Source organism: Artibeus jamaicensis, unplaced genomic scaffold, assembly GCF_021234435.1.
Source record: "Artibeus jamaicensis isolate MK-2021 breed Jamaican fruit bat unplaced genomic scaffold, CSHL_Jam_final scaffold_474, whole genome shotgun sequence".
NCBI classification, from domain to species: Eukaryota; Metazoa; Chordata; class Mammalia; order Chiroptera; family Phyllostomidae; genus Artibeus; species Artibeus jamaicensis.
The window spans coordinates 23,797,701-23,820,972 of record NW_026522046.1 but is presented as its reverse complement, the minus strand read 5'-3'; the positions used below and the strand labels follow the sequence as shown (position 1 = coordinate 23,820,972).

Here is a 23,272-nt window from a genome sequence, read left to right as displayed (position 1 = left end):
TGCAAAAGGCAAAACTCCGCTGTTTCATTGATTTAAAACTGTCTTCTAGGCGCCCACACAGTCCTTCAGTTGTGACAGGAGAATACTGAAGTGCAATATTGGAAAGATGGTCTTTTCAACAAACAGTTCTGGGCCAATTAGATGTTAATCTGGACAAAAAAGGAATCTTAGTGTAAGAAAAATCAGTTGCAAGTGCATTGCATAAGTGTGAGCAGCAAAACAGCAAAGCTTCTTATAGGAAACACAGGCATCTCAGGAATAACAAATATTTTCAGACTGGATACATGTGGCACTAACTACAAAGGAAAGGGCTGATAAATTGTAGTAAGTGAAAATTAAGAACTCTGCATAAAAGCACGCTTACAAGAGTGAAAATGCAAGTCACACACTGAGAGAAGACATTTGCTCTCTCTCTTCAGTGAAGGGCGGTTATCAAGAATATACAAAAATCTCTGCAAATCAGTAACAAGGAACACAGGAGAAAACTGGACAAAAGACTTAATAGGGACCTTACAACAAAAGATATTCCAGTGATCAATAAACTTATGATACTGTGTTCAACCTCCTTAGTCATCAGGGAAAGTAAACTCAAATCAAAGTGAGACAGCACTGCAACCAGAGATGTGTTGGTGAATGTTTGACAGGGGCCTTCCAGAGGGTGGAAAAGGGCATACGTGTGTGCATAATAAATTGACAAATAATAATAACACATACAAAGTGTACTCTTTACTGTAAATTCCATATAGCTGATTGATTCTTACAGAATGCTTTTGTTGAATTGTGCTAAACTTTGTATCCGTATCTAAGGTTGTATTTCAACCAGGCTTTGATAATTTTTTTTTTTTTAGCGATTCACATCCTATTAGCTATAAGCATGACGCTTTGGGGTCATTAATATTTTCCGTATTACTTCCTTAAGTCTGTAAAAATCAACAGAACAATAAATCAAGCCCTGATTGGCAGCATTCCCCAGTTTCCATGGCATAAATACGCCACCGTGGTCAATTTCGAACTACCTACAGGATGCTGCTGCAGAAGACGCACAGCAGCGCAGCAGGTGGCGTTTCCATCACACAGATAGTAGTTCATGGAAATAACCTTACTAGCCTAGATGACAGTCAAGTGTAGTCAAATAATTAGGAGGTAATGAATTTTGAGTACTTATTACCTTTGTTTTAATGTAACTCATTTAAGTTTACACAATTTAATTTTCAATAATGATTGTATTTAAGAACCAGCTCTCAAGGGTACTGAAAATTTAATAGTTGGCTCCCGAGAGCCAGTGAGAGCGAATGCCAGTATCCTGTTGAACCTAACAAAACCTACCTAGCAGGGGAGGCCCCGTGCGTGACCCGACAGTTCAAAGCCTGGATATAGCTCCATGCACACATGAATTCACCAAAGACACTGGCGAGAATGGTCACAGCAGCACTATTTGTAAGACCCCTGAATTAAAAGCAACCCAATCGTCTATCAATAATAAAATAGACAAATAAACTCTGGTGCATTCAATAGGAATAAACAAACCATTGTTACATGTGCCAACATGGATGAATCTCATAAATATCATGTTGAGTGAAAGAAGCCAGAGCCAAAAATATACATGCTGCATGTTTTTATTAATATAAAGTTCAAAAATCGGCAAAGCCATCTCCAGAATGAAAGTCAATAGAGTGGCCGCCTTGTGGGGCTGGAGTGCAAGGGGAAGTTCTGGAGTCTTGCCTCTGCTCTTTTTCTTAGCTGGCTCTGTTTCCGAGCATGTAATTTATGACGTGTGTGCTTTTCTGTAAGTGTTGCATTCTAATAGAGTATACTTTAAAACACTTTTAATACACACTTCCCGAATTAGAAAATAAATAAAACTGACCTAATAATTTTGAGGTACAAGTAAGTTGGCTAATTTAATTATTTATGAAGAAGTAGGGGAGTAGAAATGGTAAGTGACAGAGTCCCATTAAGTCACCCTAAGACCCATGAAAGGAATGTCATTCCTTTGTGACTCAGTCCTCTCTGCTACAAAACAGCAGTATTGGTGGATCACAACAATGATTGAAAGGAAAAGTGTATCAAATATCTGTATTAACCTTAAACATAGCTAAACCCTTTATGAAGCTAAATGATGTCAGAGAGTAATGTATCTGAAAAAAGTCGACATGGACCCTAAAATTATGACTTTAATGGTAAGGCTGAAATCACCTTTTTAAAAGTTTTCAAAGACATAATAACCTTGCTCATTTCTCCCCCCATGGCTTGGACCCCAGAGAGGGAACAGCTGCAGGCTGGGAAAATGAAAAGCGAAGGACTGCCTCTTAGTGAAAGACGTGGTAGCTGGTTGAACAAATGCTGGAAGTGGAGTGAGGACTCCGCCAACCACAAACGCAGTGGGAGGCAGGAAGCAGCTGTCTGCTGAGATGCTAATTGTGACATTATATGTTGCAATAAAAATATTTGCCACAGATTAGTAATTGCAATAAAATTGTATACGTAGACCTTCAAATTCATATCAGTGTCTTTGGAAGGTTTTCTCTTCCTACAGCTCATGAAAATGTGACATATGAAAGGACAGTGAGCTCTCTACACCAAGACCCTCCTTCTAGGAACTTTGCTGCTAGAGCACATTTTACATTTCATAAATTTTTATGCCTGTTTTGCCCTAGACTTTCCTTTCCACATGAATTATTTAGCAGAACTTAGTTTGAAAATGTGTGATAAGTCTAAAAGAGTAATCATTTTAGATGGATGTGATAAAAATAAATCATTTCTTGAAGGTTTGTGTGAGCTTCACACTTTGGTCAAGGGTGAGAACCATCACTGAGCATCAGTTTTGCAATAACTCTACCCAATCTCCTTTGAAAAGCAGTTGAAGGTCTTGGAACTATTTTAGACATTTGGCTCTGCACACTCGCCAACCTGATAAATGTGACTAATAGGCTCGGACTGACCAAACAACCACATGAAGACATCATCTGGGTAAATCAAACAAGGTTTACATACTTAAAGGTGCAGCACGTAGTCAGAGCAGGTAGAGTATTCAGCTGTCACTTCCTTTGAACAGAAAGTAGTGCTTCCACGTGAGGACCCCTCAAAAGGGCCACACCACAGACGCACAGCTGGAGACGGCAAAGCTGAATGAATGAGGCTCTCATCAGGCCTTTTGGAGCTCAGCTGCTCCTTCAAACAGTCTTACACACCGTGCGCTACAGCAGCGCAGGACAACTGCACCCTGGCCAGGTGCGCCTCATCCGTGACATGTTAGGTTTGCAGAAGTAGAGTACACAGTAATCACATGCCTAAATAAACTCATTCAGCATGCTTAGCCTCTTCAAGCTAAAACAGCTTGGGCCAGATATAATCCTGAACCTTGTGCTGTGGAACTAGAGCAAGGATCTGTTACCTGGATAACACTGGGAGTTACGCTGATGCCCGTCTGGACCAGCTCTTGGGCCCAATCTACAAGTACAGACTTATGTGGACAAGAAATCATGAGAGTGAAGAAGGAAAAAAATATCTGCCCCCATCATAGACTGTCAAATTATGTAGTCACTAGGCGCTGCAAGACAACTTTTCTACATCATTATTTAATGATGGTTTTATTTTTGTTTGTTTTTGCCTTCTACCCTGTGCACTGAGATATGAGAAAATCTATATCTGGCCACTCTTCATCGTTTTGGAACAGCTTTTCATTAGCTGAAGCACCCAGTTGCTTTGGACATGTCCTTCCTTTCAACCCAGTTTTGAATAATAGGATGTCAAGTTTCAGTGTCTCAATGAAATCCCAGCAATTTGGCTTCATTATTTGGCTTCATAATATTTTAATCTGGAAAGAATTGCTTGATGTCACAAGCAATTCTTGTGGCATCACAAGAATTGGTCTATCTTAACTACTCTTTCACACTGACAGCCTTACTCATCCGGTCTCATTCTCATGGGACAGAGAATTGATGGGGATCAGAAGCCAGACTCAAACCCTAACTTTACCACCTACAGTCTTGTGATTTCTGTTAAGTCCCATAGACCTTGAGCTTTGCTTTCTTCATCAGTGAAGCGGGATCAGTCTACCTTGTGTGCTTGTGGTGACCGTTCACATACTGTTTGCCACCTTGCAGAGAAAAGTCTTTCACATGTAGTTTATGCTCAGTAAATATAAATTGTGTCTAAATCTGACAGGTTAGTCTTTTGCAATGTAGCACATGCAAAAATTCTTTATAGTTTATACTTTTCACTGCCATGGATGAGTGTTATTGAAAAACCTCTAAATTTCAGCAATGAACTAATTGTTAGGATTTTAGAGGATGAATTTGTTGTGTTCTGAACAGAGAGAGGTTAGAATGCTTGCAGCTAAAAGCATTTCCTTGTATGTGAAGTTAAGGCTGTGACTACATGCCAAGCAACTCATGAATAAATATAATATTCTGGGCCACGACTTACCCTCTTGGAAGCTTTTTGAGAAAATTAATCAGTCTAGCCAAGAATTTGTTGAACTCAAGTAAATTTTCACTGAGCTGTTTGATTGTTCACTGCGTTAGGTGGATTGAAGGTTATTGGAGAGGGGCCATAGCTGACAGTGTGGTGGCTGGACCAGGAAACAGCAAGCTGCACAGTGATGCAGGCAAGGAAAATCTCTCGGTGTAGGGATTAAGATTTTAATTGGTTTCTCAGAGCCCTTGCGGACTCTATTTAGGAGCTAATTGCGAATTTTAAAGGACTATTGGAAGAGTGCAATCACAACCATTAGACCATTTAGGGCTGTATTACACCATTTGGGCTTTCTATCTTACATTCATAAATATTAATTGATTGCATTACCACTGTCTAAAAATGGCCTGATAAATATTTACCAAGAACAGCCTGCTATTAGACTTCCTAACTTAGTGCTTCCAACTGTGTTAATTTTGTCAATGCATGTGCAGATTACTAAGCTTGTATAGGGACTCCAAACTCAGAAGAGGCAAAGGTCGGGAAGTGGGAGGGAAGTATTTGAAAATTAACAAGGAAGGGACAGGATGGTAGCAGGTCGGAGGTTCATCTCTCTCTCCGCCTCTAGTTACTGGCCGATGTCCTCCATCCACTCACAGAATCTGGGCTCTGTTGATTAAAGGAGCCTGCCCTGAACTTCTGAGCTAGTGATGCAAAGAAGCAGAGGCTGATGGGAAGCCTATGGTGGCCATATAGGGAGTTCCCAGGGAAACAGGGTTTTTGCTCCCAGCAGCAGTAGCTGCACCTGACTGAGGTGCAGGCTGCAGCCTGTGTCCTGTGAAAGTGTGGCCTGACTGGGTGCGTTGGCTCTGCTGTGTGTGTGATTCGGGGTGCTCCTCCTGGCTGCAGGGCCCTGAGTCTGGTCTTCCACCCTCTTTTGGATTTGGGGAGCCGACTGAGAGCAGGTTCACAAATTCCTTTCTGCTAAATTAGCCAGAGTCACTTTCTTTAGCCTGTCACTAAGAATATAATGTGATAGAGTAATTAATTACATTTTTAAAAAGCCAATGTTAGGCTGTCAAAAATGTCCATAAATCGGATTTGTTATGGTGCACCAGTTTGAAACCTCCGAGATACATTATAAGCTCCTTTCTAAATGAGTGGGGGAGGAGGCAATAGGAACAGAATCCATGCAAGTTTGGTGTCTCCATTTTTTTCTCCTCGTTATCCAAGGAATATTTCATCCTATCTTTTTTAAAAAGGTAGTAACTTTAGAAAATTGTTATAGGTTCAAAGAAAAGGCAAGGGTCAGGGGTGGAGTGTCTGGTGCACAGAGCGCATCTGGTTTGCCTGAGCCTCGACTCACCGGGGTGCCTGTGACAAGCGGGCTGGAATAATGCGTATTCCACGAGACCTAGAATGATAGTGCAGCCCAGTGAGGAGGACAAAGGAGACTTTTTCCTTTTCTCTTTTTAACATTCATACAATCAGTAAACATTATCTACTTTGGGCAAAACATTGTGCTAGCTAGCAATCTGGACTCAAAGAGGTACGAGTCTTCTTAAAGGAAACATATTCACTCATTAATGCATTCATTCATTCATTCATCTTTTAAATATTTATTAGACTCTACTGTATCAGACCTGATGGATACAAAGTAGACAAGATATAGTCCTTGCCCTCAGAGACTTATGGTTAATAGGTACAATTTGCACAACTAGAGAGTTGGGTAGCCTCGTGATACACAGGAGCCTATTATATATATTTATTTACTTATTAGGTTATTTATTTATTTGTTTTTGTTAACATTTTAAGGATGTACTGCCGGTTACCATAGCTTATGGTATTTTTTAAAAAAAACTGATACTCACTGCAGTATCTTGAGTTCATAGATTTAAGCAGTATGTATTCAGAATGTTATAAATATACACAGATTATACAGGCAAAGGTATGTTCCCAAAAGTGACATGTACGAGTACATTAATTAAAAGCATGCATCTAAAATTATGAGCAAGCACCTTTTGAAATGCAGAAATGTAAACTTTTAAAAAATGAAGATAGTATCTATGCACTTCAAAAATTGAATGCAGTTTATATGAGAGATAGATGACAGCTACAGGACTGTACTCTTCAAAGCCAGTTACCCGATATTTTTCCTGTTACCTAAACAATTACAAAGACACTGAAAAGAAAATTACACTTGCATTTTAATCACCGATCAAGCATTAAGGAAGTTCTGCAAAAAGTTAATGCAACTGAAAGGTTTCAAACTCCAAATTAAAGATGAAAATATGGGTTGTGAGCAGATGAAAAATAAAGCTACAATTGGTTTATTGAGTGGAATCAAAAGTGGTCAATATTTCTTTAAATCTGGGAGCGTAAGACCTAGTTGGATCAGTAAGCTGTGAAGCCATGAAGAGGTAAGAAAAATCCAGGAGTTCAGTCACAATTCACATGCACCGAGGAGGCTGGAGAAGATGATCTTTAATGTCCCCTCCAGCACTGAACATCGATTATTCCGTGACAGCTGTGCGAGAAGTGTCAGGGGGCAGAGCACGATGAATTGCAATTCAGAGGTGCAGACAGTAAGTACTGTGAGGTCAAAGAAGGGAATGACCGCCCTGGGCTGGAATGTTTTAGGAAGACCATTTTAAAAAATCTGAGCTTCTGAGCTACAACAAAAGCCCAATTCAATTAGGAGAGTGACTGGCAAGAGTCTGCTTATAATACAAATTCAGGCCAAGCTGAGGAGAATAAGAAACATAAAATACTGTAGAGAAAAGAGAAAGGAAAAAGACAGTATCAGCAATTTGGTTTCTGAAACACATGAAAAATATTAAGTAGCTATTATGCTTTTCATCCTTTTAATACTCTTATAAGGTAGGCAAAGTATATCAGCCCCACTGAGAATCTCCTGTGAGTGAGGAATCTGTTAAAAATGTGCTCCATTACAAATAATAGAAAAACTGACCAATAGTGACTTAAAGAAATAAAGTGGCTTTTTTTCCCCTCCCTTAAATAGAAAGAACTCTAAATGGGGCCAGCTCTTTCTAGCTCCCTGCACACCGGGCTGTAGCAGGGTGGCAGTTGCCTTTCTTGCTTCTTTTTGTAAGGTCAGGAGATGGCTGCTGTACCTCCAGGCACCACATTTGCATTCTAGACAGGAAGCAGACAAAACGGCAAAGGTGCGAAGGGCGAGGGCAAGGGGCACACCCACTGAGTGTGTGCCTTTCTACTAAGAAAGCTGAGGTTTTCCTGTGAGATTGCCCAACAGACTTTGCCCTGTAACCTGCTGGCCAGAATGACGGCCCGTGGCTGCTCTTACTGGTAAGGAGACTGGGGAGAAGTGTAATGTGGATGGGGTTAATCGGTCAACCAATGATGAAGACCAAAGTGCAGAAGCCTTGTGGGGAAAAAAAGGACAAAAGGGAAAATCAGGGAGTTGTTTTTCTTAAACAGAAAAACTTACCCTATATGTTTAAAAAGCAAACTTTTTAAAACTTAGTGGTAATTGTAGATCTGCTTGCAGTTGTAAGAAACAAAACAGTAAGATCTCTGACCCCTTTACTCTGTTCCTGCTGATGGCCACCTCTTGCATAGCTGTAGTACCATATCACATTTGGGATACTGACCTGGATGCAGTCAAAACACAGAACGTTTCCATGACCTCTAGGATTCTTCAAGTTGTCTTTTTACAGTTTCACCCACTCCTTTCTGCTCTTTGCCTCTTTATTTATTTATTTCTGATAACCATTCATCTGTTCTCCAGCTCTTTAATTTGGTCATTTCAAGAATGTTATGTCAGTGGAATGATACAGCATGTAAACTTTTAGAATTGGCTTTTTTTCTCTCTCCACTCAGCGTAATTCTCTGGAGAGTCAGGCAGGTTGTTGTTTGTAAATTACTGTTACTGAGCAGACCAGGGCCCTTCCATGTGGTGCCTTGGTCAATGACCCAACAGTTAATGCTGGAAGGCGCAGGTCTTTACATACCACATTCCAACCTTGGGAAAGCTTAGAGCACCTCAGCTCGGAGCTCTCCTTTCCTACGAGACCCAGCACTTCCCATGATGCCCACCAGGCTACTAGCCAAAAACATCCCCAAAGTTCCCCTTGTCCTCATCTGTGCAGGTTCTGGAACTCGTTGTTATCAGCCTCTGTGTAATAGTTCAGAAAAGCGTGTGTCATGTTACTCTGGATCATGGTGAAACTCAGGAAAGGCACAGGTCTTAAAAGTCCAGGTAAAATCCAGGTGCAGCAGATCAGGATTTTACCAGGCAGTACTTTGCAGCTCCGGGTCAGCTGGAGCGGGCACGATCACAGCAGCAGCATCTCCTTTCTCATTAGTCCAGGATGCATGGCCTCCTTCCTCACTATAAACTGCACAGCTGCTTGCTTCCTTCTCCCTTCTCACTGCTCTCTTTCCAACTGCAAGGTCAAGAGAATGAGTGGCTGCCATGCCTCGTTTAAATCTGGCCCGGAGCTTCCACGATCCCATGTCTGACTCCTCCCACAGTGGGTTACATTTGCCAGTTCCCCATGTCTTCTGACTTCTTCTGGCTGCCATTGTCGGTCAGGGCAGGTGTGGCCCTGAGAACTACCTCTAAACTCTCTCATAGGTGCAGGAAACTCCTTGCTACAACATGGGTTAAAGTCACGCCCATTTCCCTGGACCCCATCTCCACCCCCTCAAGTGCAGCAGACACAGCTTTTTAATATAACTATGAAGTAAGCCAAGTTGTCATAGATAGGCAAAACCTCCCAATCACTGTGCTTTGCTTCCCCCAGCCCCGAAGCCTGGTTTATGGGGGGAGGGGAAGGGGTTGGGGACTTTTCTCTGATCTCTGCTCTATCCCTAGGACAATACTGTAGTTAATTTCTTCTTGTTGTTGAATGGTGTGGACGTAATACAGCTCATTTAATCATTCATCCATTGAAAAATATCTGGGATGTTTTGGCAACTAACAAATAAAGCTGCTATAAACATTCCTGTGCACATTTTTACGTGAACATTAAGTTTTCACTTCATTAGGATAACTGCCTTGGAGTACAATTGCTAGGTTGTGTGGTAGTAGTATTTTTAGTGTTTTAAGAAAACTGCCTAGTTGTTTCTAGAGTGACTTTATCATTTTTCATTCCCATCAGCAGTGTATGAGCAACCCAGGTTGTTGGCATCCTTGCCAGCATACGGTGTTCTCACTACTTTTTACTTTAGCCATTCTGATAAGTGGCCAGTGATGTCTCAGCGTGCTTTTAATCGGCACACCCCTAATGGCTAATGACATGAAACATCTTCATATCTGTTCACTTCTCTACTAAATAGTCTCTTCAGTGCAATGTCTATTCATGTCTTTTGCCAATTTTCCAACTAGATTGTTTTTCCACATTGAAGTTTTGAGAGTTCGCTACACATTTGAGATACTAGTCATTAGGTGGTTATGATTTCCACATATTTTCCCCACTCAGTAGCTTGTCTTTTTATCCTCTTAATAAAGTGTCTTTCAACACAGCAAGTTTTAAAATCTTGATGATGTCCAACTTACCAACTTTTCCTTTTATAGGTTATGCTTTTGGAATCAAATGCAGAAATTCCTTTCCTAGTCCTAGATCACTAAGATTTTCTCATGAGAAACGTTTTTGTAAAAGTTTTACAGTTTTACTTTTTATCTTAAATCGGTGATGCATTTTGAGTTAATTTTTGTAGGAGATGTGAGACTTAAGTCAAGATTTATTCTTTTGTTTATGGGGGGACGTTCACTTGTTCTAGCACCATTCGTTGTGAAGGCCATTTCCTCCATTGAGTCTCTTGTGCTGTTTTCAAACTTCAGTTTGGCATATTTGTGGGAGGTCTATTTCTGGTTTCTTTATTCTGTTCCAATGGTCTATGTGTCTGTCTCTCCACAAATACCATGCAATCTTCAATACTGTAGCTCCATGGTAAGTCTTGAAATCGAGTGAAAAGATTCCTCCCATTTTACTTGTTTTCCCAAAGTGTTTTAGGTATTCCATTTCCTTTGCTTTTCCACATAAATTTTAGAATAACTTTGTTTTCATACAAAAATCACCTATTGGAATCTTGACAGGAATTGAACTAAATTTATATGTGAATTTGGGGAGAATCAATATCTTTACTAAGTCTTTCCAGCTATTTAGATCTTTTTTTATTTCTTTTATCAGCATTTGTAGTTGTTAGCATGTGGGTTTGTACATGTTTTGTTAAATCTACCTAGGTTTTTCATTTTTTGAGCAATTGTGAATGGTATTGTATTTTTAATTTCAGTGTCAGATGTGCATTGGTAGTGGATATATAATAAATACAGTTATTTTTAAATTTTTATCTTGGATGTGTGACCTTGATGAACTCATTAATTCTAGGCAGTGTTTTGTAGATTCCTTGGAATCTTTCCATGTAGGCAATTATGTTATTTGCATTTAAGGGCAGCTTTATTTCTTCCTCTCTGACCTGTTTACTTTTTACTTCCTTTTTTTGCCTTACTGGGCTGGATGGAAGTTCCAGCCCAAGGTCGAGTAGGAGCGGTGAGAGCGAACGTCCTTGCCCTATTCCTAATCTCAGGGGGAAAAGCGTTAGATCTTTTACCATTGATTATAATGTTAGCTGCAGGGCTTTTGTTGATGTTCTTTATCAAGTTGAGGAAATTCCCCTCTATTTTTATTTTCTGAGAATTTTTTTCTTCAGCCCTGGCTGGTGTAGCTCAGTGAATTGAGCGTGGGCCAGTGAACCAGAGGGTTGTGGTTCCATTCCCAGTCAGGGCACATGGTTGGGTTGCAGGCCAGTTCCCAGCAGGGGACACATAAGAGGCAACCATACATTGATATTTCTCTCCCTCCCTTCCCCTCTAAGGATAAATAAATAAAAAATCTTTAAAAAATATTTCTTCATTGCCTGCTTGTTTCTGGTATTGCTGGAACTATTCTGATTTTAATCCCATGTATGTGACCTGGCTTTTTCTACCAGCAGCTTCCAGGATCTTACTTTCATCACCAGTGATCTGGACCTCAGCATCACGATCTCTGGTGCATGCCTATTTTTATCCATTTTAATGAGAATATGGTGCATCTTTTCAACCCATAAATTTCATGTCCTTACATTCTGAAAAACATTTCTTGGATTATTTCTTCATTATTACTAGTTTTTACAATTAATTGGAAGGCCTTCTTCAATCACCTGCTATAAAGATCACCTTGCTTATTTCTTGAAACTTGGATGAGAACACTTGGAAAAAATACGGTTGTATTCTTCAAATACTTGAAATTCTGTCCTGAGAAAGAGTTGTTAGACATGGTCTATGCTGTTCTATGCTCAAGGTATGAAGTTACAAGGAAATATTAAGTGTACTATCAGGAATCACATTCCAATTGGAATGGCCTAAAATTAGCATGGACGTCTTCGCAAATAATTATGCTTTACATTTTTTTTTTCTTTCATCTCTTCAACAAATACTCATTTGAGCATTTAGGATGTGGCGGACGTTAGATATACGATGGTGAACAAAACAAAGGGACTCTCCACAAAGTTTACTCTAATTTCTACGTGTAAGTGTTCACTGATAACTTTTAATCATTTCACGAAAAATCAAGTTCCCACTGAGGCTATCTGAAACGTGGGCGAGGCTGGGTTGGAGTTAACTCCGGCCCGTTAACTTCCTTACCGATTTTCTCCGATCGGTAAGGAAGGTAACAGTGAAGTTGCTGGGCATGCGTGTCAAGCACCGCCGCACGCCGGAACCCGGCCTCTTTTCCTCCGAATCCACGCAGCCGCCGGGCCACCAGCCCGCCCCACCACTCGCCTGGACCCTCCCCTTTCACCGCCCCCATCCACCCCTTTAACTCGCGACTCTCAGCCCGCGAGATTTGGATCTCTCCTCTCGCGAGACCTTCACCGTAACGTGCACGCTTTAGTGGTTGTTGGAGCGGGTTTACTTCCGTTGTGGTTTGTCGGCAGGTCTGGGTCTTTCCCCGAGCTGTTGAGTAGGTTCCGGGAACCGAGCGAGGGCTGCTGTCGCGCGGGCGTCCCTGTCTAGGCAGTGGGGCGGACGTCCTGGGCTTGGGCCCGCCTCTGGCCACGTGCGCGCCGCGGGTTCCGGGTCCCAGTGAAGTGTTACCTGGGGGAGGCGGGATCCGGTGGGTGGCCCACGCGCGCGGCGACACTGTCCGGGGACTGCTGTAGCTCCAGTCCTCCAGTCCAAGGTACGAGGGTGTTAGAGCGGCCTCCGTGCTGACCCCGCCCTGGGCCTGCCGAGGTTGGCACCCGGGTGACAGGTGAGGTCAGTGGCTCGAGAGCGTCTTGCAGATGGGAGTCTCCGGAATTCGCTTCTTTTTGGTATTAAAGAAGTTATTTATCCAGTGTTACCAAATGGAATTGGTTTTCCTTATTTGCTGTGTTACGAGGCTTCAGAGAGAGACGAAAGATTTGTATAAAGTGAATAGGGAAATGACAAATCCCACGATAATCTCTTTCTTTTTAAAATTAGGGCATACAGCATAATGGAGTATATGACAGAATCCACCGATCGCACCCCTGGACACATGTGAGTCACTCCCCTTTCCGGTCCCCTTTAAATTTAAAGATGTTAAAGTGAGTCTGAAACCCAGCCACATTGGGGGACGCTTTTGTTTTTAAAAGGGGAATTCTTCGTCTAAGTGAAAGAATTGGAAAGTTTGTTGCTGCAGATATTTCCCTTAAGAGAATATATTCACCATATGTTCTTCTAGGTTAACCACATGTGGTATTTAAAGTACTTACAATGAAATAAAATGAAATATTCAGTTCTTTAGTCTTGCTAGCCACATTCCAAGTGCTCAGTAGCCACGTGTGCCTGATAGCTACCATATTGGGCATCACAGATTATAGAACATTTCTTTTGAACAACATCAGTGATTCTCAAACATTTTCTGCTCCCAGTATACCCAGGATCATGACACTCCCATTAGTTATACTGAGTCACTAGACATGATACTCTTTTCATCCTTTAAACATTTTCTGCTCTGGGTAAATGTTTATGTTTTGGCAGTCCCTGTGCTATGCTGAGGCTTTAAAAAATTACTTTTGACCTATAATGCCACCTGATTACTGTTAGAAATAATTTAGACTCTTGAGGCCCTTTGGACAGTAGGTAAAGAATCTTAAAACGCTGAGATTATAAAAAAGAAAGGAAAGCCAAAATTCCAGAAACCCTCAAGATATGGTGATTCTTTACCTACTGCCCCTTTGAAGATTGTTTGTTTTCCTATTTGCTGCTTAAGAGCAGAGATATTAATGGCCCTAACATGGAGGATTTTGTTTGTTTGATAGTTTTAAGATTTAACCAGTGCATTTATGAAATCTAACTTGTAAATTTTATGCTTTATTTTTTTAAGCTTGTGCTGCGAATGTGGTGTTGCAATTAGTCCAAATCCTGCCAATATTTGTGTGGCCTGTTTGAGAAGTAAAGTAGACATCAGTCAAGGCATTCCGAAACAGGTCTCTGTATCTTTCTGCAAGCAATGCCAAAGGTATGCTGTGATACTATTCACCCTACTTACAGTTGAGATGTATGTATAGGATATGCCGTGGTTACCAAGGTACATGAAAAAAGTGCATGTGATTGAGATTTAATTTTATTCATGTTGATGTTGCCAAAGATTTTAGAATTTGTAATTTTGTAGTGTATTTTTTAATTTGCCCTGCTAATCTGGTGAAGATAGTGTAGAGGTATTTGAATCTGGTCTGTTTCTCTTAAGAGAATAATAGGTTTGATATATAAAGTCAATAGATACCAAGCTGATGTGTGTAAGAGTGAGAACAGTTTACTAAGGACATTCTTCTGTTATTACCATGAAAGATTTTTTTCCCCCTCAGTCAGTAGAAGCTGTGCATGATTTAAAAAAATCACCTATGTTTTAAGTGATATAGCAAAGTCTTTAAACAAATTACATCTATGAATGTTCCCATTGTAACTAAAATCACAGTAGTTGATGGGGAAAAAAGCTCACATATCCGTAATGGTCTGAAATGAAGACTGGATTTGAAAGCAGAAGACCTTCTGAAATTGCTTAAATTCCTTATTTATTAACTTCAGTTACTGCCATAAACTGCTTATGTCTGCCTTGTAGGCCATTGGGTAACACAAAACTGCCCAATGAAACTGTGTAAAATTATGCCTGTGATTTCCCAAATGGGTTAGGATTATAGCAGTTCTTAACTTTTGTGGAGGGGGAGGGGTTTATGAATGTTTTTGCACGTTTGAAAAGTGTATCTCCTGTACATACTCCTGTATAAACACATGAAAGTTTGTGCTGTTTCAGGGGGATTATAGTTTGCAGGCGTTGCGAATGTGAAGCTTAATTTATTATAACTGTTTGCTATTCTTAAAAGCATGGTAGAGTAAAACACTGGACAAAGAATCAGGATACCTAGTTTGTTTTGGATTTCCCACAAATTAGCTTTTTTAAAACTCTTGACTGTTAACCTCTTTAAGCATTAATTTCCTCATCAGACTGAAGGGGCTTCATTAGATGATACATGAAGCCCTTTCTAACTTGAAAAGCATGCTTATATCAAAGCAACTTGTGTAATATTTTTGAATGAACCTTTAAAAGTATGCTAAAAAAGAAAAAGGACTCACATAACACATTTAGAAGTACTCGGTATTTAACAAGCCTTTATTGGGCACTTACTCTGTGATAAGCATTGTCCTAAGTCCTGGTGGGCTGGGCTAAAAAACTTAGAGTACATGCATGAAGGATTTCAGTTTTAACTTAGATGCTATGTAAGATTTAAAAACTTGAATTTTACAGCTAAAATTTGGAAAAGGAATTTAAATAGGTGAATAATCTGAACTATTCTGGTACATAGTATGAGGTATTAATTTATCTTTGTGAGAAATAAGCAGTTCTTAAGCATTACAGGTATACATTATAAATCATTTTAATGGCATTTTAAGATGATTTTTACCTGCTTTTCAGAGTATAGATTCAAGGAACTTTTGGTCATTTTGTCATCTACACTAGAATTTTTATGGTGCTTGCAGCTCGGCTTTTGCAAATGCCCAGAATTTTACCTTTTTAAGTAAAGCTACTGGTCTAATGGAAAGTTTTTTAGAACTATTAGAATATATTTGGGTTGAGTGCTTTAGATTAACTGTGGGTTATTATATTTGGTTAATAATCAGTGTTATATCTGCATATGCAGATGGGAATTTTTATTTTTCCTTGAGAGATCCTGGGGTTCAGGATATTGTCTTCTCTCTCAGATATTTCCAGCCACCAGGAACTTGGATACAGTGTGCATTAGAATCCAGAGAACTTCTTGCTCTGTGTTTGAAAAAAATTAAAGCCCCTCTGAGTAAGGTAGGTCAAATAGCTGAAAAATTTTTTGTAGGAATATCTTTTTAATCTCTCATTTTTGGTAAATCCTTGTATAAGTAGGTTTTTCAAAAGTTACTATTAAATGTTATTGTTGGTAAGTATTCCACTATAAATGTTGTTCCATGTTTAAAGTTAAATATATTCTTTTTTTAAAAAATATTTTATTTATTTATTTTTAGAGAGAGGGAAAGGAAAGGAGAGAGAGAGAGAAAAACATCAATGTATGGTTGCCTCTCGCGTACCCCACACTGGGGGCCTGGCCCATAATCCAGGCATGTGCCCTGACTGGGAATCGAACCAGTGACCATTTCATTCACAGGCCTGCACTTAGTCCACTGAGCTACACCAGGCAGGACAAATATATATATTTTTTTATGGAAATGAAAATAAGTCTGCTTTAAAAGATTTAATATAGAGTCAAATTTGTCAGTCATTTATCAGGAACCTCTTAACCTGCAATAATTTTGGGGGAAAATATATGTATGAAATTACTGCTCAACTTTGTCTTTTTCCTTGTGTATTGTTTTAAATCTTCATTTTGTTGTGTTTTGTCTTTTATTTTTGTGTTCCTGGCAATTTTCTTATCTTTATCTTTCTGTATTTGTATTGATTTTTTCCCCCAGCACTAATATTTTTTAAGTTTCAGAGTCTTGATGTATTCTGAGGGTTTGTTAATAGTTGTTTTTTTTTTAAACATTTCTATTTCCTGATTTGTCTGTCTCTCTCTGTGTCTCTTTGTCTTTTTTCTCTGGAGTCTGTTTTTTGTATAACTTGGTCTTTTTGCTCTTATACTTCAGGCTTTTGTCAAATGTCTGGTGAGCCCAGTGTGGTGATGGCTGGAGCTGGGCTGGGCAGAGGGGGACAAAGAGGATGGAAATTGGGGACATCTGTAACAGTGTCAACAATAAAGAAGTTAGCCAAAATTTTTAAAAAGGACACATTGCTTTCTTTTTTTAAAATCCTCATCTGAGGACATGCTTAATTGATTTTTACAGAGAGTGGAAGGGAGAGGGATAAAGAGGGAGAGAAACATCATGTCAGAGAGTAACATCGATTGGTTGCCTCTCATATGCACCCCAACTGGGGACTGAACTTGCAGCATAAGCATATGCCCTGACTGGTTTATGGGATGCTGCTCCTGCTGACTGAGCCACACCAGCCAGGTCAAGGTCACAGTTCTTAAGATGAGAGATGTTAAGTATATTTGCAAGGTGTCCTGGAATAATAAGGTATAGAGGGAAACATTTGTAAAACTGCAAAGATGCAGAAGAATTGTCTGGGAGATGTCCTCGAGAAGTAGGAAAGTGATAGGGTGTAGCATACCAGTGGAAGAATACTTTTCTTTGTTCATTCACAAATACTTGGCACTTAGTCTTTACCAGCCTTTTTTGGGAGCCTGGACTGTTTCACAGAACAGAAAAGATCTCTGCTCTCTATCAGGGCATTCTAGAGGTTGGTCTTGATAACAGGAGCATAGACATTTCATTTATGATAATGGAAAAGTGTTGGCATGTGGTAGCTTCTGGAAAATCTCTCCTCTTTTTTTTAAAATTGTGAAGACAGATGGGTGGGCAGTAGTTATTGAGGGAAAATCTATTATCAGGTGTTTGAGAAGAGGGGAAGGTATGAAATAGACCTCTGGGCAAGTGGGAAAGGGTACCAGAACGATGGATGGTTGCTGGGCAGGGCTGAGAGTTACTGTTATAAACTTAAAGAATAGTGTGGTGTGTGTGTGTGTGTGTATATTTCTCTAGCCCCATCATCTGCATAGGTAAGGCATAGAGCAGGCAGATCACTGGATTTAACCAACATGATTTAGCCAGATGAGTAAGGTAAAGTGAGAGAGGGACCTAGGCAATTGAGTGTATACATGGGAACGAGTGAGGATTGATCTTGAAATTAAACTGGGATAGGATAGAAATGAGTAGATAAGGAGGGATGGGAGATAGTGGAAAGGTGGTAGGATGAACAATTTGTGGATTTCAGTAGATTGAAGGGTTTTTAGTGTCCAGGACTAGAGAGAATGAGCTGAAAATGTAGATGATAATCAGATGTTTGGAATTGAAGGGGTTGGGGTGGGAGATTCAGTTAGTTACAAGTAGGAAGAAGGACAAGATCTTGTGGGGAAAGGAACTCAAAAAGAAGGGAGAGACTAAGGTATTTGGGGATTATTTATGAGGATATTGAAATCATTAAATATTAATATTGTGGAAAAGAGTGACTGATCCAGGATCTAAAAATCTGTGAGAAATGAAAGCAGTGACCCAAGGACTAATAGATGACTAACAAAGAAAGAGGTGGTTAAAAACAAATTAAAAATAAAAAAAGCCCTAGCTGGTGTGGCTCAGTGGATTGAGCGCTGGCCTGAGAAACCAAAAGGTTGCCGGCTTGATTCCTAGTCAGGACACAGGCCTGGGTTGCATGCAGGTCAGGACCCCAACTGGGAGCACATCAGAGGCAATCAACAGATGTTTCTTTCCCTTTTTTTCTCCCTTCCTCATCCTCTTTCTAAGAAGTAAGTAAAATCTTTTTAAAAATTAAAAACAAAATAAAAAGAGGTGGTGACATAGTCCCAAGACTTCAGGTTTAAACCTGGCTGTATTTTAGGAAGAGGCAGGGAGAATGGTTTGGAATAAGTGGTTTAAGGACAAGAAGGTTACCTCTGTGGCTCATGGTCGAATAATGGGAGGAAAGTGAGAAAAGTATCAGTCATTACTTTAATTAGCTGCAGAGGAACAATGTACGAGGTCTGTCCAGAAGGTATCCAGCCATGCAAAATGAAAAATAGAGACATTTATTGAAGAAGATAGAAGAAACATTGTACACAGCACAATGATGCCTCAGTCCCTTTCAAAGTAGGCACCTTGGGACCTCACACAGTTCTCCTAGTCACCATCAGCTGCCCATCATATTTTTCTGAATCTTGTTGATCTGAAATCTCTTCCTTTTCAAAGGTGATTTGAGTTTATAGAAAAGTCAGAAGTTGTGGGGCTTAAAAATCTGTGCTGTAGGGGGGCTGAGTCACCTGGGTGATTTGATGTTTTGCCAAAAAACTCTGTATGAGACATGATGCATGAGTGGGCACATTGTCATGATGAAGCTGCCAATCACCAGTTGTCCATAGCTGTAGCCTTCTGTATCATCTGAATTGTTTCCATGGAGGAATGTTTGAGCTTAATGCAAAATAATGCTTAATGCAGATTTGTTGATCTGCTCAGTCATTTTGAATGTGATGACCTTACAGTGCATGTGCTCACTCAGTGGCATCCACTGCCCCTTCTGACTGGTACAGTGAAGTCGTTATTGTTCATACATGTGCACATTCCAGTCCACTCTGTTTGGCTGCCAGTTCACACCAATGTTGCGCAAACTGTTCTCATTATATTAACAATGGCTGGGCTTTTCCCAAACAGACCTTGTATATAATCGAGATTTCGAAGGTAAAGGGAATGTTCTGTGAAAAGTTTGGGGATTTAGGAGGTTTTGTTGATAGTGATTGTTGAGTTCCAGAGTGTTAGATGGGACAGAATAAGGAATATGTGGAACCATATGGAGTTTGGGGTGTGGATGATGAGGGGTGACTGAGGTATTTGGGACTGCAGTAAAAAAGGATAAAGGGCCCAATAAAGTTGACTAGTCCTGGTTGTCTGAGGACAGACAGTTTGGTGAGACTGTTGGGCACTGGTGAAGTGGAGGTCAAGGGTCCTCCTCCATTTCTGCAGATGGAGGTTGGAAACTGAGTAAAAGGCAGCCTTCGTGCCCGTGGGGCTTCCTCTCAACCCCTGCGGATGGAGACTGAGGGAACAGAAGCTGCCTGTCACCCTCTGTGTGTGCTGCTAGGGTTTGCTTTAGCGGGGAGCCTAGTGGTATGAGGAGAGTCTTACCCTGGAGTGCTGCAGCTACACTAACTAGTCTAGCTCTCACCAGACAGGGCTTAGTTAAATTATCACCTGCCCATTGATGTCTCTCAAATCTGTTATCTGGAGCTCAGATTTCTCCGTAGAATTCCAGACTAAGTATTATGTCTTGTTAGCTACTGAACATGTTCACTTGGATATCTCATAGATTAATCCTCTTAAATGCAAATGTCCGAAACCAAACGCAGCATCTTTTCCCTATTAAATCTGTTCTTTGTGTCAGAAAAATAGTATTATCTAGATGCCCAAGCTGGATACTTGAGCATTATTCTATTGGGTTGGCCAAAAAGTTCATTTGATTTTTTCCATAGGGTGGCTCTAGTAGTGCTTGGTTGTCTTTAACTTCATTTGAAACAATTTTGTTAGATTGTGTTATGACAGCTGTCATATCAGTGTACATTAAAAAAAACTTAACAAATTGGTGAATTTTTGTGTAGCCATTTTAATATTGAAGATGGAAGAACATATGCAACATTTTTGGCATATTATACATTAATATTTCAAGAAAGGTACAAGTGCAACTGAAATGCAAAAAAAAAAAAGATTCGTGCAGTGTATGGAGAAGGCTCTGACTGTTTGAATGTGTCAACAGTGGTTTGCGAAGTTTCACGCTGGAGTTTCTGCTGGACAGTGCTTCACGGTCAGGTAGACCAGCTGAAGTTGGCAGCAATCAAATTGACACATTAATTAAGAACAATCAGTGTTATACCACATGGGGGATAGGCAACATACTCAAAATATCCAAATCAATAAAGTTATTGGTGAAATGAAAAATGTATCTTTTATTTTACAGAAAAGCTAAATAGACTTTTGGCCAACCCAGTAAAATCTGTTCTTTTCCACCTGCCATATCTGGATATTAAATCCTATAGATTTTATATGTTAAATAGCTCTTGGATCTTTTTGCTTCTGTTATTTTTAGTACTTCCCAGTTCAGCTTGCTTATAACTCCTGCCCATATTATTGAAACAACCTCCATTCTTATTCTCTCACCTCCTTCTTCAAAACATCAACTTCAGCGATATTGAGCTCTGTTCAGCCTCTCACATACAGTCAACTGTTCTTGCCTCTGCTGGTCCTGCTTATTTAGCAGTGCACTGCCATATTCAGTGCACGAGATGCTCTCTAGTGAATATTTGTTTGTTTGTTTGTTTTTGATTAAGCCACACACTTTAATATTAGATAATTCAAGTAGAAACTTGTGTTTACGAGATTTCTGGTGGATGATGAGGTCACAGCATCTTTGCTTCTTTATAAAAAGTGTAATGTCCAAAAAGAAGATCCATTCAAAGCATAGTATACTATTTTAAGGAAAGGGTTTTTATTTTTTTCCTATGCAAGTAGTATTTCATTTTTCCTTGAATTATACATGTTGTACTAATGTAGTTCTTAGATTGTCCTTTTATTTGCTGTTTTTGTTGCCATACCTTTTATGATACTTTTTTTTTTACTGGTTGTATTGGGTAGTGATACTAATCACAGAGTCCTTAAACATCTCATGAAATTTATTTGTTAATGAATTGTTCTTTTATGTTTTTCTCCTCATAAGGGAACTCAATTTTTTTCTGTTTGTGTTTCTTGGAAGGTCCGGCTTGTAGATGCGGGCTTTGTTTGGACTGAGCCCCATTCTAAGAGACTCAAAGTTAAACTGACTGTTCAGAAAGAGGTAAGCCGTGCATAATTTCTCAGCGTGGTTAACGTGTAGGTAGTGAAAGTGAAGGGGCTTTTTGTAAGTTATTTTATGACTTGATAGCTTAAAAGGACATGAATACACTCTTAATTTTAACTCCTTGTTTTCTTTTGGATCATCAGCATAGATGATCAGGTCACTCATAATAGCATCCATTGCTTATGGCTTATGGTTAGGGGGCTAAGGTCATGTTTTCAAAGTTACTTTATTAGAAAAAAATTGAAGTGAAAACATGAGCGAGGGCAGTGCTTCTCAGACTTGGCTGGTTATCGCAACTCACAGTAACAGAGCTAGAGTCGGTTCGCTGGGTGTGGGACACAGGAATGTGTACGTTTCGAAAGTTCCCGCGGCGATTTCAGGTGATTGGCTGTGTCTGGAAACAAATTAGGAATGTTGTCTTTTTTGATAGTTTTTTGTCTTATTTTTTCTTCTGAGGATAAATTATATATACACACACATATACAAATATATATATAAGTATAGATATAAAAAATCTGCAAAAAAATCCTCACAAGCGCTTCAACTAAAGGTAAATTTGAAATGTTAATATAGTCAGTCTTATGAATTAAACCTATATGTCTCTCTTGAAATAGTATAACTTGTGACTTTACATTGAACTGATTTATTATTGATATTCTCAAAGCAATCATGGAAAAATATTTTGAGTTAAACATTAAAGTGTCTTTTTAAGGAAAATACTTGTAACTAAATGGAAAGAATGAAGTAGCATGATTGTTGTTTTTTTTTTTTTAATCAGGTGATGAATGGCGCCATCCTTCAGCAAGTGTTCGTGGTGGATTATGTTGTTCAGCCCCAAATGTGTGGAGACTGCCATAGAGTAGAAGCTAAGGATTTCTGGAAGGCCGTGGTCCAAGTCAGGCAAAAGGTGATGAGAGAAGGATGATGAGTGAATCCTCCAGCTCGTGTTTTTTCTTTGTCAGTTACAAGCAGCTAATAAAACCTCCTTTCTTGTTCCTTTTTTCTAAATTCTTAATGCTCCCGTGATAGTCTAGGTCTCTGGAGCATTCACCTTGAGAAATGTGATAATTTCTACAATGTAATAATTGTAGATCATCTGTAAAAATGATTTTAGTTTTAAAAACCAATGTGCCATATCTACGGGTGGCTTTTCTTTGCATTTCATCTATTAATCTAATATTGTATTTATGTTTAGACTTTGCACAAAAAAACTTTCTACTACCTGGAACAGTTAATTTTGAAATATGGAATGTCTCAGAATACACTTCGTATTAAAGAGATTCATGGTGAGTTAAAACGTAAAGGCATTTGAAATGATGTCAGAACCCTTTAATCACTGATCTTGCATATCTTGAGAAAAGTGCTTAGAAGTGTGGTCCTGATCTTTAAATTCAGAGGAAAAATGAGTATCAGTTATGTCGCCTGAAGAAAATCTTGTAGGCTTTGTATCTGACCTGAGTATTATCTGTAGAGGTTAATAGTCTATGTTGGTGAAGCATAGTTTAGTGACTCTGGTTTTAGAAGTAGGGGGCACATATCATAAAGTATAATTTATACACTGTGCTAGAAGCAGTGAGACAGAATCTTGCTGCCTGTTTAACCTATTGTCTGACTCTGGCTACCTCCCAGGAACATAAGTACCCCTTTGTACCTGGTAACTTTGTTTTGAGTAACTCTTGGGAATAAGGAGATCCAAATATTCTAGCTAAGGCAGCTAAACAATTATATTGTTCATCACTGTGGCAGAATTATCCTCACAGATTTTTTTTTGTAGTAAAAGACATGGATACATTTCGGGACATACTTTGCAGTCACTTTCAAAACCAAAAATATAAGTTTAACCACCCCCTCTTTTTTTTTATCCAGAGGAGTTAATGTCCCCCTTGCCCCCATCCCCAAGAACA

The 23,272-nt window shown here is 39.5% G+C and overlaps 1 protein-coding gene across 9 annotated transcripts in view; it reads left to right on the top strand.

Annotated features, from left to right (window-relative positions):
* The first annotated feature begins 6,922 nt into the window (after nt 1–6,922).
* NMD3 (NMD3 ribosome export adaptor) overlaps nt 6,923–23,272 on the top strand; it is a 35,079-nt gene continuing 18,729 nt past the window's right edge. Inside the window, exons 1-7 of one of the 9 annotated variants that reach the window (XM_037140972.2) lie at nt 6,923–7,001; nt 12,908–12,964; nt 13,794–13,928; nt 15,668–15,764; nt 21,285–21,365; nt 22,147–22,275; nt 22,564–22,654. In XM_037140972.2, coding sequence (XP_036996867.2) covers nt 12,921–12,964; nt 13,794–13,928; nt 15,668–15,764; nt 21,285–21,365; nt 22,147–22,275; nt 22,564–22,654 — 577 coding nt within the window. In that variant the 5' untranslated portion in view covers nt 6,923–7,001; nt 12,908–12,920. The other 8 variants (XM_037140965.2, XM_037140967.2, XM_053657915.1 and 5 more) reach the window with 8 other exon arrangements.